Source organism: Amblyomma americanum, chromosome 1, assembly GCF_052857255.1.
Source record: "Amblyomma americanum isolate KBUSLIRL-KWMA chromosome 1, ASM5285725v1, whole genome shotgun sequence".
Taxonomy (NCBI): domain Eukaryota; kingdom Metazoa; phylum Arthropoda; class Arachnida; order Ixodida; family Ixodidae; genus Amblyomma; species Amblyomma americanum.
This window is the reverse complement of record NC_135497.1, coordinates 140,098,041-140,115,472: the sequence shown is the minus strand read 5'-3', so window position 1 is coordinate 140,115,472 and position 17,432 is coordinate 140,098,041. Positions and strand designations below refer to the sequence as shown.

The window sequence follows — 17,432 nt, the reverse complement described above, 5'->3', positions numbered from 1 at the left end:
GAAATGGTGGGTCTAGAATTCGGCTTGCGGTGCGATATGGTAACGCTTCAATTAGTAATTGCATGTATACAATGCTTGCCTAATATTTAATTGTGGTCCCGTAACGGGACAGTTTTCCTACCCGTTTTAGGATATTGTTTAGTGAGGGGGAGAGAAACGTATGAGAGGGCACAACCAATTTCAATGGCAACCATCTTGAATTCAAGAAACCGAAACTATGCGCCATTTCGTTCCCTGACGTCATACTTACATAGTTCCACCTCTATCCACAGTATTTGACCGTTACGTCATCATTGGCATGCGGCAGGTGGTTGTTTCTACAGTGATATTGTGGATGGCGCTACAAGTCTCAGTGCGAGATGCGCTGTTTTCTAGTTGCAGCCACAGATGGCGCTTTGATCTCGGGGTGGCAGGAGACCTCACGAAATTTCGAAACGTGGTGAGTAGTTGCTGCCACAGATGGCGCTGTCATCAAGGGCTGTAGCAGACCCCACGAAATCTCTAAACGTGATGAGCAAGAGCTAACGCTCTTGAAACGTTTATTGTAGCTCCACCTCGCTACCCAGTCGCCTGATACTGTGTGGAGAGGAAGGAGCCTTTAGGCCTTTGATGCCTTCATACAATATCAGGCGATAATATCTGGAAAACAAGAAGACCTCGTTTTCTCTGGTTAACGCCAAACCATGAAATGGCCCACCAGTGCTCTAAGTAAGTGTCCTCTGGCATAGTATGAGCGCCTGTGCCTTCAAAGTGCGTTTGTAAAAACAGACACTAAAGAATTCCTGGCATCGGTTAGAATTTATTCTCGAGCTTTCTTCCAATTTATATGTATTTGTTGACAACGCTTGCCAGCAGCCCGATGAATACCGTGCACACCGCTGCATTGTTCCAGGTGGCGGAGGAGGCGGCGCAGTATGGGAGGCGCATCTGCTTTCTGTAGGCTTCATAAATTCCGTTGAAGGCTTGGCCCTCGCTGCAGCTGTAAGCCTTCAGCACCGAGGCCAGGCACCCTTTGTACGTGTTCAGGTCGCTGCAAGGATCGTCACATAGAGTTTCCTCACATTGAGTTTCCTCACATTATCGCAGTGCCATTTTTTTCAAGGCTTCTTACGCTTTTAGTGCGAAAACTACTCGAGACGCACCACCCTGAGCAAGAATCTTGTCATCTTGTCTTGTGCCCCGAGCTAACCCGACCTTACCAGAATTAGCTGTTAGCTCGGGTAAATTCGGATGAGCTCGCGCCAGCTGTAGCCAATGGGTGGCAGTTAACGACTGGTCGCGAGAGGTTGCTCGGGAAAAGCAACATGGGTGGCGCAATACCTACCGGTGGCTGCGATAGAACCGCACCAGCCCGAGCAAGAATCTTGTAATCTTCTATTTTATTGTGCCCCGCCAGTGCAGTGGCGCATCGCTTAACCGCTGTGCCACTGCGCTGTTATTGGTATAAAGACTTGCCGCGATCAATGAATGTTAAGTAGAGGATTACCAATCGTGCTTATATGAGCATTAAGCCACTAAATCTATCGCGTCATACTCTCAAGGCGGAGTTGTGTCCCCTCCAATTGAAGAATGAACACCTGCTTTCGCGCGCCTACTCGGTTGAATTGCGTTAAAACCCTATCGCTTTTCTTCCTACCAGCTGATTGCAATGCACTGTTTGCGAAGTGGCAACCAACAGCAGGCGTCTCTGCAATGTTGTCTGGAACGCCTGGAGTATCCTGAAGCCCTTCAAAATTACGGCATCTTGCAGCATGTATGCGCTGCCGATGCAGAAAGACTTGTAGCAACTAGTTAAGCTGTGCAATTCATATTCTGAAGGCAAATACCTGCAGAACTGCTTCACCCCCGCGCTGCTGCCGTCCAATGGTAGACCCACGTCGCTGACGTTAGGCCACCGGAGGAGAAGGCCCTTCAAGGTAGCGTTGCAGAGACCCAGCGCCAGCTTGACCTGCTCAACGGGGCAGTCTGAAACGAATCGAGGAGTTAATTATTGTTTCAAATTAAAGGCGCGTTCACTTACCATCGGAGGCCGACTCAGACTTGTTAGCCTCTACGACGTTCTCCATCCTTGCCAGCGCAGCTCCCCTGAAGTGGTGAAACATATCCAGCCCATTGGGGAACATGGCAAGCTCCGAATTTTCCACATATTCGTTCCCAAATATGTCATCCTCCCCAGCAGCCTTCTTCCCGTGAGGCTTCTTGGCGAGCTCCTCGAGCTTTTGGAGCTGGGCAGAGCGACTCTTGGGCTGTTCTTGGGCTGCAAGGGCCTCGCTGTTCTCTGGCTTGAAGAACTGCAGCAGGGCCTGCGGCGTGGTCTCGTTCGACGTCCCGTTCACCTCGACAACCTTGGCCGCGAGGTCCTGCTCTTCCTTCAGGCGCTGAGCGAGCGGCCGCCATCCACCCCCGCCTTCGTTGTGTGCCTTCTGGTAGAGGGCGTCGGAATTCTCGTAGTCGCCTTCCTCTTCCGCGTCATCCGGGTGTATCGCTATGACCCTGGGGCCAGCAAACACGGGCTTGCGTCCCTCCAGCGAGTCGTCGTAGTAGTAGCCAGCGTTTTCATCGTTTTTCTCGTAGAGTCCCAAGTCGACGCGCCAGCTTCGGAGCCCGCTTGATCCAGACATTTGCTTGTACAGCTGAAAGAGTGCGAACATTAGGATGGCGACAATATGTGGATTCACTGCAATACTTACAGTTTTCGGGTGTGGCCTGAGAATGCGTTGCCTGTTTTTTGCACGGCGCCTCTTCTCCGTCGGTCCTTCCACGATGCAGCGAACATCATAGGAGTCTTCGAGCACTTTCTTGTACACCTTGATTTCCAAGTGAACGTTGATATCACCGTAGCAGCCGGTTCCCTCGACTGAGTCTTCAAGACAGGTGTGGAGTCGTGAAACGTGGCTATCGTGAAAGAATTGGCAATCATTAAGACAGCAAAGCGCTACATTCGCAAAGCGTACTGCGGCCTGGCAGGCTGGCCAGTCATTACCGCCAATGCTACGGCAGCAAAAACGCAGTCCAGTCACGAAGCACTCTCAGGATCGAAACACTCCCGATGAGCAGTGCCCATCGTGCCACTCACCCACAAGGTACAGGCTGCGGAGGGGCGAACTCGCGCTCAGTGTCGGCCAGGTCTTGGAAGCTTATGGAGCATCGCAGGGCTCGCTTGAGTGCCTTGCTCCGCTGGCAGCCGGGCTTCACGTATGCTGCTACAGCTTGCACATTAGGCATTCCTGAAACAGTGGGTGATTTCAATGTCTGCGACCACGTTAGTGAGCAATCTTAATTACCTGCTTCTCCCGGGCATCCACGATGCTGCTTGGACGTAATAATCGCGAGAAATTTTCTTGAATGGTCAGTGAATTCAATGTTAGTGCAGTTGCTTTTGTGCTGCGCAGCCACCAAGCATCGGTTGACGTCGATGAATGCACTGTGAAGCAAAATTCAATTCGTCAAGAAACGCACTTTTTACTTGGGACCGTGCAAAAGCATTACCTGCAGACGTCATCGTGGTTTGTCCACGGTGCCGGTGTCTTCAGTTCTGTCATGGCGAAGTAAGTCGCGTAGCAGACGACGGTGGCAATCGATGCTTTGCGCACGTTGCAGCCGCCTTCGACCTCGTCTACAATCCTTGCTCGCACTAGAAGGTAAGAGAGAAGTTCCATACTTCAGACTTGAACACACGCGGATAGCTATTTATTACCTGATGTTCGGTTCGCAGGATCCCTGTAAATGGCGCATGGGTTTTGGTACCAGCTCAGCATCAAACTCTCGATTAACTTCACAGTGACGATAATAGGGTCGTCCTTGGCCCCGCCACTTTCGCAGTCCAGTTCTTTTCGGGCCTTCTCAACGCAGTCGCGGTAGTTCAAGAAGCACCTTTAAGAGAAAATAAAAGGCATCATTTGTTGCTTTGAGCGGTAATCTAAGAGCGCAGCGTATCGGCCTCTTACTTGCATGGGTTTTGACCGTGCAGGATGAACTCGTGCATCGCTACGCCGCATGTGAACATCCGTCGAAGTAGCGTCCGGTTTGGACATTTCTCGGGAAACTTGAAGCCAGTGTCTATTTTCGGCTCGCAGGGATCGTTATCAGACCTCCTCATGCGTCGCTCGACGTTTGCCGAATCATTATGCGAACCCAGGCCCTTGTCAGCAGCGTTCGTCACACCGACCAAGTCGCGGAATGTAACGCCCTTAGTAAATACAGCAGAAGTATTGTCTGCGGATGGCTTGTCGTCGACGAACGCTTTCCTGTTTGCTTCGACTGCAGGGAAGGTTTCCGTGTGATTGTCACCTTCATTGAGTTCCTTGGCTGCTGAAGCGTTCTTCAGATTAATCTCAGTAACCAAGCTGTTGTTGGAAATCAGCAAATTATCGTGACTCGCGGTTGAGGATGTGTCATGGACAATAGGGCTTTTCTCTCCTCCAACGCTGGCATTCTTCGCAACAGATGGGGTGAAGTTTTTGCTTCCCAAAGCTGCGTTGCAGGCTTGCTTGTAAGCACCCAATATGCTGCTTGTAAAAAACTTAACCGTAGGGGTCAACAGCGTTGTGTCGTTAGAACATAGGGTGTTCTTGAGGGCATCTTCTAAGCAGGTCTCGAAGGTTTTCACCGGGCTGAAAAATTAGGAGTGGCACATAAAATGCAGTTGAACCCATTAGAGATATCAGCAAAACTGCGACTTACCTGCAGGTAGACGGTTCAGAGTGGAGCGTATCGCTTACGAAGTCAGCGTAGAAAGGCAGCGAGCAGCGAGTATAGGTTTTGGCGAGTTGTAGGTAATTGCATTTCGTATCGTTTTCAACAGCGGCCCCCGGAAACCATCCGGACGGTAAACCTGCAGTGGGACAGAATGTTCGGAAGAAGCTTTGAAAAGCTCGCAAACAGGTGGCCTGCGGAACATCACGATATAGGACCGGTACACACCTTTCGTGGTCACATTTTCGACGCGAGCTCCGCAAGCACCCCGGCTGATGAAGAGTATCGCGCACAGCGCCACCAGCTTGAGGTCCATGCTGGGTCTACTTGAACGGCGACCCTCTGGGAGAAAACAGAACACCCAGATACGTCATTTCACTCCAGCATAACTTCGCGTTACTGCGCGCAGAACGCAACGAAGCGAAATGGCATTAAGAAGGGACCACATCATAACGATGGGAGGCTGAGCCCTAACCGCTGAGCCACCGCAGCGGCCGCGTTTCGATGGACGCAAAACGCAAAGGCGCCCGTGTGCTGCGCGATGTCAGTGCACATTAAAGATCCCCAGGTAGTCGAAATTAGTACGCAGCCCTCCACTATGGCACCTATTTCTTCCTTTCTTCTCTCAGACCCTCCTTTTATGGCGCGGTTCAGGCGTCCGCCGAGGTGTGAGAGATACTGCATCATTTCCTTTCCCCAACAATCAATTTACCAATTTATGTGGTTAGGGCGCCCGACTACTGATCCGGAGTTCCCGGGTTCTAACCCGACCACGGCGGCTGCGTTTTTATGGAGGCAAAACGCTAAGGCGGCCGTGTGCTGTGTGATGTCAGTGCACGTTAAAGATCCCCAGGTGGTCGAAATTATTCCGGAGCCCTCCACTACAGCACATCTTTCTTCCTTTCTTCTTTCACTCCTTCCTTATCCCTTCCCTTACGGCGCGGTTCAGGTGTCCAACGATATATGAGACAGATACTGCGCCATTTCCTTTCCCCCAAAACCAATTAATATTAGAATTGCATGTCTTACCAAGTGTCAGCCCCTCTTAACAGGCGACTCATCTACCCTACAGTAAGCCGCTAGCGCGCTGTAGATTTTGGTTCGCTATCTGTGCCGGGAATGTAATTTCTTTCTCTACTATTCCAACCTTATCAACGCCGCACCAAATGGCGGATCTCGATCCTGGAGAAGACTTTGACGCACTCCAGCCAATCAGGAAGAATTCAGATTCTGAAAAAATGCTGAATGAGCTCAGAATCGTTCATACCATCCAGCCCTGCTCGCCTGCCACGGCGAGGCGGGTCACTGGCGAGCGCGTCTAACCCGATGCTGTATGAGGTGATGAGATTACACTAGAGCTTTGGTTTGGACTTGGTCTGTTTGCATAGCCAACTAAACCAACTGAACCAACTCAAGCCAAATCAACCAGGTCCGTGGTGCTGACGTGAACGCCGCCTTGTACTGCTGACACTTTCGAGTGACTTGCCATGTAGCTTTCTTCTCTCGCACGCAACATCGCATTGCAATAGACCGATGCATTTCCGCTTGCCAATCAAGGTAGTCAAGACAATGTGATTGCCACTGCTTCCCCGCGCACTGGCCGGCTATGTGAAATGACGGAACGATACGAAAGGCGCCAAGCATTACGATTTCGCCAAGCACTGGGACGGGCACGAGGATGACCACGAAGAGGATTTTAGACATGGCTTATGCTTTTAGGTGCTTCGAGCAGTGCTGCAAGGATGGTAAGAAAAAAATAGAAGAACGCTTAAGCTTCGTATTTAAGAGTGAGACGCGACAGCGTGCTGCAGCCCTGCCAAGGAGTCCACGCAACGCCAACGCGACGCGAGGCCCGTTGGACAATTGAACGAAATGACGCCAGTCTCACATATCTCGGTGGACACCCGAACCGGGCCGTAAGGAAAGTAAATTGAAATGAAAATTGGTTTGAAGGAAAGGAAATGACGCCTGTCTCACATTTCTCGCTGGGCACCCGGATCGCGTTGTAAGAGGAGGAAAAACCGATCGATCTATCTATCTATCGATCAATCAGTCAGTCAGACAATCAATCGGTAGATCGATCAATGAATCCGCCACTGCATCAATCAATCAATCCTTAAAGCTGACGCGTTAAAATCCCTTTCCTTACGGAGCGGTTCAGGTGTCCACCGAGATGCGCCATTTTTTGCTCACGGCCAAAGACGCCGACGCCGACGACACCGGCTATTCTGCCACACGAGCTCCTTAACGCCGTCGCGTTAAAAGCTGCCAGGTGCTGTCTGTCCTCTTAAAGGCACATTTTTCGTGCTAGCACGTAGATAATGTCACTAAGCTTTTACAAAACACGGATTGGGCTAAATTTACACTCACGCGACCCTGAGACTTAGCTCCGTATCGCTGAAACATTTCAGAGCTGCAATAGTTGGCCCCATCAGTCAGGGACCGAGTTCACAAAACCGGTCGCATATGCAACCGGCGTTGGCGCTGAGGGGGAGGTGAACCGCTGACGCTGCGGTCGCGATCTTCTCCACGGGGGCGGAAGGTCCTCACTGAGGAGGAGAGGCTGATGCCCAAGGTCGTGCGCGCGCCCAGTGACAGCGCATCGAGGCTTGCTCGCGATCGAACCTCGTTGGCCGAAAGGCACCACACTGAGCAGGCCGCGAGGTCATTCGAAACTGGGATTGGCCAGCGAGGGGCGCAGCGGGGATTACGGAGCTTCTTCCAAGAACACACCCCTGAGGGAAGCTGGGCGCCGGGCCTGGGGATGCTTGTACCCAATTTTACCGGTAGGTATCCGGCAGTGGGTTTCGAACCAGCCACCTCCCGCAGCATAGATGGGGACATATCAGCTGAGCCCTCAGTGCAGTAACGCAAAAGAGCATGCCCTGGAACAGTGCGCGTTGATAGCGGGCGAGAGCGGTGCGGAAGGGCGAGGCCTAAGGCGGTTCGCAACGTTGGCACATATATGGCACGGCCGTTCGAAGGCCGTTACGGGGTGCCCGCGGTAAGGAAAGAGCCGCTCACCAAGCTGGGTGGGCGCGTTGGTGGCCCAAGCGGCTGCGCCTCTTCTGGGTAGCGCGGAAGAGGAAGGCTCCCCCCGGCACTCAGCAGCCCTCCTCCTGCGTGGCGGCCCTCTCGACGACCTCTGGAACACTGGGGCGAGCCGGGCTGCACGGCCCGCGAGCTTGGCTCGAGCAGCTGCTCCTGCTCCTCGTCGTCGTCGCCTTTTGCACTGCGGCCGCGTGGGCAAACGAAGTCTTGCAGATAGTGGTGAGCAAGGCTCATCTTCCGTACCTCAACCGCAGTGGTTGCTGGCAAAGGAAAAAAAATGAGTTCGTTCAGAATGATAGCACAAATAGCTGTTCCTCTTATTATCGCTCAGGACTACTTCCAGAGGGAGGAAAGCGCGAGCCGCTTCCGTCCCGCCTTATTGAAGAAACCTCCGTTGAAGCCATAACTCCGTACACCATCCGTTGTGAACGTAACTGAAGGAGGAATTGGGGCTAGCCTCACTAGTAAAGAACAAGATCTAACCGCAAGAAGGTACTGAAAGGAGAAAAGTTCTCCAGCTCTCTCTATCTCACTCTCTCAACATCACCATCATCAGCATGACTACGCCCACTGCAAGGCAAAGACCTCTCTCATGTCCCTCCAATTAACCCTGTCCTTTGCCAGCTGCGACCACCGTATCCCTGCAAACTTCTTAATCTCATCCGGCCACCTAACTTTCTGCCGCCCCCTGCTACGCTTGCCTTCTCTTGGAATCCATTCCGGTTCCCTTAAGGACCAGCGGTTATCTTGCCTTCCATCACATGCCGTGCCCAAGCCCATTTCTTCCTCTTGATTTCGACTAGGATGTCATTAACCCGCATTTGTTCCCTCACCATTTTCTATCCCTTATGAATTTCTGATACGCGCGGCCATCGCAACCGCCGCTCATCCTTTGTGTGTTTCGCCATCTCAGTCAGCCGCGTTATCTCGGGTGCTGTCGCCTGCTTTGCGGCGCCGGTGACATACACTTTGGCGTCTTGTTCCTTCATGTGTTAGTGATGTCGGTGCTGTGACGACTAGGGTGGTGTTTCGCTTTGTGCTTGTGACCTTACAAACTGCGAAGAGGGCAGCGAGACCGGCACGAATACGATGGGAATCACTACCTGCGCTCGCTTTCTCGGGAGCCACCGCTCATTTCGGCATCGTGAACCATGAACAATAATTTAGACACTGCTGTTGACGAAGCAGCCATGGGATTTGGTCCGCAGAAGAGTCGGCACATCGTGGGAGCCGATTATGCAACTGTATGCTAACTGAATTATATTGGTGTCGCATAAATCAGCACAGACAGTGCATGCCATTCACCTGATAGTGGTTGGTTTGCTTTCACGCGTTTACATAAATATTAAACTTTTTTTTTCTATTATCTGCGATTGTAAGGTACATCGTGCCTGCATTAAATTGCGTGCACTCACTGCGCACAGACCGCTTCTTCTGTATTGCATGACCATTATGCAGGAATGATCGGACAAATATGTGGGAATGATGCACGAAATGATGTACTCAAAACGTCACCTGCGCCGTTTGAGATAAACTTAACACCTCTGGTGCGTCGACACACGTTATCTGCATTGTACGAAATTCTGTAACGGCTGCGTTTTTATGGAGGAAAAACGCTAAGGCGCCCGTGTGCTGTGCGATGTCAGTGCACGTTAAAGATCCCCAGGTGGTCGAAATTATTCCGGAGCCCTCCACTACGGCACCTCTGTCTTCCTTTCTTCTTTCACTCCCTCCTTTATCCCTTTCCTTACGGCGCGGTTCAGGTGTCCAACGATATATGAGACAGATACTGCGCCATTTCCTTTCCCCTAAAACCAATTATTATTATTATAAACATGTAGTGTATTTCGATAAATATATCTTTTAGACAGAAAGTGACGGGAAGGATATATGGGTCAATAAAACCGTCAAAAATATGTTCTCTGTTATTCGCACATTGGTCCAGCGCTGCGGTTACCACTGTTGACCAGCAGCGCAACCAATTTTAGCATGCCGTAACATCAAAGAATGGGTGTACGAAAACCCACGTAAGCGCGGCGCGCGGCCGCGCGCAGAGCAGGCGGATAAACGATTCATTCGCCCTCTTCCCCTAGCGGGCCCAATTTTCGACCAGTCCGCGCGTAAAGCAGATGCCACGCGAACACCCCCCGCGCCCGCGTGTTTCGGTCGTCCGTTGTCATGCAAATAACTCGTACACCAAACGCTATGAATGTAACTGAAGGCGGAATTGGCGCTACCGTCTGTGTTCGTGGCCGCTGGAAGGCATGCGAAGGCCCCCCCCCCCCCCCCCTCCCCCCAAACACACCCTGCTACTTCGTTCCTACATCAATCACTGAAGCGGTCTGCGCAGTCTATTCCGGCTACTCCAGCGTAGATGGATTGCGACAGCTGGCCGAGCGGGCACAGAGACGGTTATGCACTCAGTACTTGGTGTTCAACAGTTGGGAAAATCCTCCGGAATAAAATTATTCCTTTGTGCCTGTTCTGCGTTGCCTGCCGAATGTTAACCTTCCGATAAAAGTGCGCCCGTCAAAACCAGCGCGAAAGCCTGTTGATTGTAAATCTTAAGGACGAACTATTTAATGTTGAGAGCGTGCGCTGGTAGGGCTAGTTTGTGATTTATGGCAGCGATCAAACGGAAGGCAGAGCAAATTTTGAACCGAAAAGCGTCACTGCGCTAGTCAACACCGCGCTTCGCGCGATCCGGCGTATGTCGGAGCACGAGTGACGTCACGCATGGTGCAGTGCCTCTCTATCTCTCGCTCCCTAATCACTGGTGTACATGCGCCACTAGTAGCACCGAGCCACAGGTGTTCCGCCGCTGCGCAGCGCCGCGCCTTTCCTCAAAATCTAACCTTCGAATTTCAGTTTTCTCTTTCTTCTTTCTCTCCCTCCTTTATCCCTTCCTTTACGGCGCGGTTCGGGTGTCCACCGAGATATGCGAGACGGTTACTGTGCCATTTCCTTTCCTCAAAAGCCGAATAAAACAAGTGAGCCAACGGCGTTCATAGGGTTCATTGGCGTCGACAACTTTGCAAAGACCGTTCATTTTCAGGAAAGGAAAGGCGCACAACCGGCTCCGTGGGCCACTGGAGACCTCAATCTCGCTTAAATGTACATGGCGTTGGTGGCATAAGAATGCTTTGATTGCGTTCCGCGCACTGGATAGGCAGCGCGCCCTCCCTGTCACCCTGGGAGGTCGCATGCAGTTAATGTTTGATCGCGACAGATTTATCACCAAATGAACGCTGCGGCCTAGGTGCTGCTGCTGTGCCCCATGTCAGCCACAACGCTGTCAGCGCCAATTCATTCATTTAACATCTCTCATCACGAATCAAAGCACGAATGAGGCGTCCACATATCCAGGGAGCCAGTTATGCGCCCTTCCTTTGCTCAAAGCCATCGCCGTCTAGAACATTGTCAACGCCAACGCCAATGAACACAGTGAACGCCGATATCTTTCGCTTTGTAAATCCTGGATTAGCTGAGCTAATCCACATTATTTTTTTTTTCAGGGCGCAAACTTGACAAAATGGTGTTTGAGTAGGCACCAGAAAAGAAGTCACGCGTTTGCATATTATGGCCGTGTCTAGTAAGTACCCCTGAGATTCCTGAAGAACGCGAGAAGCCGCCGTGGTCGGGTTCGAACCCGGGAACCCCGGATCAGTAGCCGAGCGCCCTACCCATTGAGCCACCGCGGCAGGTCTTTCAAATTTAGTTTTTTAAATTTTCTTTCCAATTTTTTTATATCCCCTGACACCGTCTTTCGGTGCTCTCAGCAACCAGGTCGAGCGTTTCTCGTGTCGACATGTGTTGCCTCTGCCATCCCGCTCATATATTATTCCAACATTCGTTTCCACTACACTGAATTGCCTTTAAAAAAATCATTTCGTCCAATTAAGAATTCGATGCAGTTTATACAATGCAATACTATCTATTATTGGATGAATGGTTTCCTTGTAACCTTAATAAACATATAAACTGAATATGCCAGTTAAGCCATCACATCTTGTAGCGGTGGTTGTGAAAGCGTGCTGTCGCGTAGCTAATACTACCCAGCAAAACTGCACAACAATAACCGATGGGCACGTTATGTCTGACATATTTCCAGTGAAACAGCGAAATCATACCCAGCGACATTAGCATTCGTAATCCTTCGCACGGCGGTGTTGTTACTAGTTATCTGCCTCATATATTGTTATCGGGCTTATCACGTTATCGAGCTTACCTTATCATAACAAGCATAATTGCTTCCTTATTCTACGTCGCAAAAATAGCGCGCCCTCCTCGCCACGTCCTCCAGAGGCTGGCCACAGCGTGTGGATCTTTATTCTGGGGTGGACACGCAGAGAGCTTTGCAAGAGTTTTGAAGCGAAAAGCTTCACTACACGGGTCAGAGCCGAGCTTCGCGTGAGCCGAACTGGTCAGTTATACGCATGCACGAAAACGAGTGACGTCATGCGCCACGCAGGTGGTCGGTCCTCGCCGCTGCCGCAGCCGTCGACGACTCCATCGCCTGACCTTCCAGCGCAGCCGCGCGCAACTGCACATGTGCGTCATGTTCATGCGCAAGGAGGCTATATAATGCGCTTGCCAGAGAATAGGCGTGCCCACTCGACATGGAAGGGGAGTGCGGCTGCTGCTAGACTACGCAGAAAAGCTGAGAAACTAAATTCGTCCGATCCAGAAGTACTCGCTTCGGAGTTGGCCTCTCAACAGCAAAAGAATGATAAAGCCAAAGCTAAACGTGCAGCCGAAACGCCTGAACAACGGGAAATGCGCCGTGCGATGTCAGTGCACGTTAAAGATCCCCAGGTGGTCGAAATTATTCCCGAGCCCTCCATTACGGGCACCTCTCTCTTCCTTTCTTCTTTCACTCCCTCTTTTATCCCTTCCCTTACGACGCGGTTCAGGTGTCCAAAGATATACGATACAGATACTGCGCCATTTCCTTTCCCCAAAAACCAATTATTATTATTAAATACGCCTTGCTAAACGACGTCGGAAAGAAGCCGAAAAGCGTGTCTTGGCCGCATCTTCAACCAGCAGCAGCCAAGCGAGTGAGGAAGAGCAAACAAGAGAGTCAGAAGAGGAAAATCCTAAGACTCGCCGTTACAACAACCACGTGGTACGACTTAGTTAAAGTGCGAGTGCGACTAGGGTGTTTACGACAGACTTTGTGAACAACTCATTTGGCCATGTTTGTGATGTGTGCGAAAGTCTGTGGCACTTGCGAGATTTGACGCCGGTAAGTGACAGTATGCGTGAGACGTTAAGTTTATCATCTGTCGAGTTGATTGGTTGTAGAGAAACTGCAAGACAAGGTGTCCAACAATAATAAATAAAGAAGTTTAATACTGTCGCTTCTGTGTCTAACTCGTAAACATATGCCATTGAGCAACCAAGTCTACATCTATAGATAAATTAAACAATACCAGCTGAGCTACGAAGCATAATTATGACGTCAAACCAAGCATAACTGAAGCTTTTCGCTTGTATATCCAGGCTTAACCAGAGCTAAGCCACTGCCTAATTTTTTTGTCCGCCTGCCCACCGACATGGGTGGCTTCAGCATCCCGGATCTTGAAGTTATGTGTCGTGTATTGTATTGATTTGACATTTAACGTCCCGACCATGGGTCGCGCAATAAAATGCTTGACTCGCTTCCCTCGCATATCTTCTGTAGAGGACATGCTACAGCAGCGGAATATGCAGTTAAGGTGGGGTTATCTCAGACACAGCGTACCGAGGAAGAGCGCTCACCGCATATTTGATGGGAACATCGTGTAGCTTTGTGTTATCAAATTCGAAAGGCCCTGCGGCTGAAAAGTCGCCAGCTTTCTATACGTATGTCGTGAGATCCTTACATTTTGAAGCGGAAAGCTTCAGTACGCTAGTCAACGCCGCGCTTCGCGCGAGCCGAAGTATGTCGGAGCACGAGTGACGACACGCACGGCGCAGTTTTTCTCTCCGTCTCGCTCCCTAGTCACTAGTGCGCATGCGCCACTAGTAGCACCGAGCCACAGGTCTTCCGCCGCTGCGCAGCGCAGCACCTTTCCTCAAAATCCAACTTTTGATTTTCAGTTTTATCATTCCTCTTTCCCTCCCTCCTTTATCCCTTCCTTTACGGCACGGTTCGGGTGTCCACCGAGATATGTGAGACGGTTACTGTGCCATTTCCTTTCCTCAAAAGCCAAACAAAACAAGTGAGCCAACGGCGTTCATAGAGTTCATTGGCGTTGACAACTTTGCAAAGACCATTCATTTTCAGGAAAACGAAGGCGCACAACCGGCTCCGTGGGCCATCGGAGACCTCAATCTCGCTTTCGCTTGGTATATCCTGGATTAGCTGGGGTAATACACAGTAATTTTTAGATGAGGGCTAGGGGAACGACGGACGCCACCGCGCTGACTTCAGCTGGCTGCAACACTTGAAGTCAGGGCGGGGGTGTTCGTTCTTCCTCTAGTCCTTGCCTAAAAACTTGCGCTGCCCTCCGTTTTTCGCTGCCACTTTTAATGTTTCTGATAATGTATTTGGTGCAGTTTCGAGAGAGTACACAATGTTGTCGCTTTTGTTTATTTATTTTACATCTGGTCTGTTTCCGAGCTTCAGCGTGTTTTAACGTGCACGAAACGAACTTTTCATTACAGCACAAGCTCCAGCGCCTACGCTACCTTCTTCCCCCCCACCTCCCCCCCCAGAAAAACATAATGTTTTGAGCCAGGAGTGCCTGCATTGTTTTTATTTTTTTTCTATCCATGTACCTTTTTCTTACTACTGCATGCAGAGTCCTTAAATTTTCTATCAGACTATAAATGGTTATTCTACACATTTGGGACTAAAGTGTATATACGCTTCGAGTTTTTTTTCACGGTGCAACAAAATTTTCATCCATGAATTTTTTTTAAGTCATAGAAATACAAATTGGCTTAGGTTATTGATTTTAGTTACGCATACTTTGTTTGGATTACGCTTTATAATTCCTCAGAACAAGGTACAGGCACGAATACGTAAAAACAATATATTTTCTGAAAACTAAACAAATTCTTCGTCAGGAGGTCGTAAAATCTAAAAATCGTTCTGAAAAAACAGTATAACCCCACCTTAACTGCATACTCCGCTGCTGTAGCATCTCCTCTACAGAAGATATGCGAGGCCCATGGTGGGGATGTGAAATGTCATGGAGCTGGGAAGGTGGAACGGCGGCCGTGGGGACATGGCCAGAGAGCAGGGCGAATGTCCGACGGTGCGGCGGTCCAGCTCTTCCTAGAAGAGGAACATGGGGAGGATGCACGAAACGCGCCGCGGATGCATTTTATTATAACCAGCCTTATTCGCAATCACTTCGGAACGGGGCGAAAGGGGCAGCGTGTTCGTAAGCCAGACGCTGTTAAAAAGGCTCACCATCATCATCATCATGGGCAGCAGCAGCGGCAGCCTGACTACGCCCACTTCAGGACAAAGGAATCTCCCATATCTCTCCAATTAACCCTGTCCTGTGCCAGTGGCGGCCACCTTTCCCCCCAAACTTCTTATCTCATCCGCCCACCTAGCTTTCTGCCACCCCCTGCTATGCTTGCCTTCTCTTGGAATCCAAATAGCATCGGTTATCTTTCCTTCGCATTACATGCTCTGCCCAGGCCGTTTCTTCCTCTTGATTTCGACTAGGATGTCATTAACCTAAGTTTGTTCCCTCACCCACTCTCCTTTCCTGTCTCTTAAGATTGCATATACTATTTTTCATACCTCTCTGAGTTGCCTGCAATTTATATTGGGCCATTTTCGTTAGACTTCACGTTTCTGCCCCCTAGGTGAGTACCAGTAAGATACAGCTGTTATGCTGTGTGTTTCACCTAAGACAGCCTATTTTGTAGCGATAGGTACACTACGCCAGCCACTTCGCGAGGTCAGCGTGGCTGCGCGCTGAGCCCTGGCACCACCGCTCCCCCAGCTGTGCGCATGCGCGGAGTGAAGTCGAAGCCCGCAGCTGGTGTGCGCGCCGCGCACCTCACCGCTGCGCCGACGGCGGAGCAGATGCCGCCCGCCTCGTCAGTTGTGCGCATGCGCGGAGTGACATCAGAGCACGCAGCTGGTGTGCGCGCCGCGCGCCTACACTACGCTAGCATTTCGAGCCTTCAGCGGGGCGGCGCCGTGGCCACCATGGCAGCTGCCGGCGGCGCACCGCGCCGGCGAAACTGAGTGGTGGAGGAGTTGAGAGGGGGAGGGAGTGACTCCATGTCCAGGAACGAAGATGAAGGTGGAACGCCCAGCGAAACGCAGCTGCGAAAGACTGACTGCAATTCGACTGAGCGAGTCTCAGGTGCAACACGATGTATAATTTGCTCTTGAGGGATATCGTTAAACTGCCATTCATTATCTGAGAGAATCGGCCAAATGCGCTCCTCCTGATTTTTATTCTATGTATTTCTTTCGTGATCTGAATCTGCGGTCACTACCTGCCTTAAGCAGACTTATTCCCTCAAGACTTCCAGCGCCTCGCTACCAATAGTAAACTGGTGTTTCCTTCCGATGCTGTTGAGCAGTGTTCTCCATATTAATTTTTAAACCCAACCTTCTGCTTTGCCTGTCTAGGTCATTTATCATATTCTGCAATTCATGCCTTTCGAACATGCAGTAAAGAACGGATTTAACGTAAAAGAGGCCTAAATCAGATGTATACACTAAGACACAAGAAGAGCAATGTCATTAGTAATATGGATAAGATAGTTAAAATAGCCTAAGAATTCTACCTAAATCTGTACAGTAGCCAATGTAATCAGGACGTTAATGAGAAAGGCAGCAGTGCACAACAATTGGACATCCCGCCAGTAAATAAACAGGAAGTAAATAAAGCTAGGAGGCAATGCTAAGGGGAAAAGCAGCTCGTGAGAATCAGGTAAAAGCACATTTATTGAAGGGCGGCTGCTAAAAAAAGAGTTTGAGGAGTTAAGATGGCGAAAGGGGAATTTTCACAGAAATTAAGGAAACTTGAACTGAAATTCTCACTTTTTCATAATTACGGAGTCAACCGAATTACCGGACAGGCTCGTAAAGGCTACTTTGCAATAGATCATATTCACACTATCAATCAGAATATAACCAACTTCTTTATATAGCCTTCATAGATTACAAGAAAGCATTTGACTCGATCGAAACCTCAGAAATCATTCAGGCATTACGGAATCGGGGTGTGCAAGAGATGAAACATTTGCACTGACCAGACTTTTAGCCTGCTGCAATTCCAACTGAGATTCCAACTGCAATTTCACTGAGGCATTCCCAGACTCCATCCTCCTGGGCGGATACGCGTAGACAGGCTGACTAAGCCTATGCAGCAAGGTGCCTACGTTGATCCAAGGTCCTTTTATAGGTTTGGTCATGTAGTTTCCCAGTTTCAAACAATGCGAGAACGGACCATTAGGAGACCCCTTGCGATAGCAAGTGCACACGAAAAGGTTGCTACACTACAGGTACGGTCGTTTAAGCGAATAGCAGGGCAAAATTAAACATCTTATGTTGTGCTTGTGCATCTCTTCTGGAGAGCATATTATGCTACAGGTAAGTCCATTATGTGCCATGAGTGTAATGAATGGTTCCGATATCTTTTGACATAGAAGACTTAGCCCCGTACCGACGAGTCGCCGCGGCGCGGTCACTGTATACCAGCGTGCTAGCCAATGGGCAT

At 50.2% G+C, this 17,432-nt stretch overlaps 1 protein-coding gene across 1 annotated transcript; it reads right to left on the bottom strand.

Moving 5' to 3' along the window:
- Window positions 1-779: 779 nt before the first annotated feature.
- LOC144113748 (uncharacterized) lies at window positions 780-7,876 on the bottom strand. The gene is made up of 12 exons (XM_077647051.1): window positions 7,720-7,876; window positions 4,924-5,037; window positions 4,684-4,834; window positions 3,948-4,613; window positions 3,698-3,873; window positions 3,490-3,634; window positions 3,285-3,424; window positions 3,077-3,227; window positions 2,691-2,895; window positions 2,021-2,633; window positions 1,827-1,965; window positions 780-1,030 (listed from the first exon to the last, which is right to left on the bottom strand). Exons 2-12 carry the CDS (start codon window positions 5,009-5,011, stop codon window positions 823-825), a joined length of 2,682 nt encoding a protein of 893 aa, XP_077503177.1. The 5' UTR covers window positions 5,012-5,037; window positions 7,720-7,876; the 3' UTR covers window positions 780-822.
- Between the last annotated feature and the right edge of the window lie 9,556 nt (window positions 7,877-17,432).

Coding starts and splice junctions, on each gene's coding strand:
- LOC144113748 (XM_077647051.1), bottom strand. CDS start 5,011: ATGGACCTCAAGCTGGTGGCGCTGTGCGCGATACTCTTCATCAGCCGG. Junction 4,614..4,683: donor TCTGAACCGTCTACCTGCAG/GTAAGTCGCAGT, acceptor CTAATTTTTCAG/CCCGGTGAAAACCTTCGAGA. Junction 3,874..3,947: donor CACGGTCAAAACCCATGCAA/GTAAGAGGCCGA, acceptor TTTCTCTTAAAG/GTGCTTCTTGAACTACCGCG.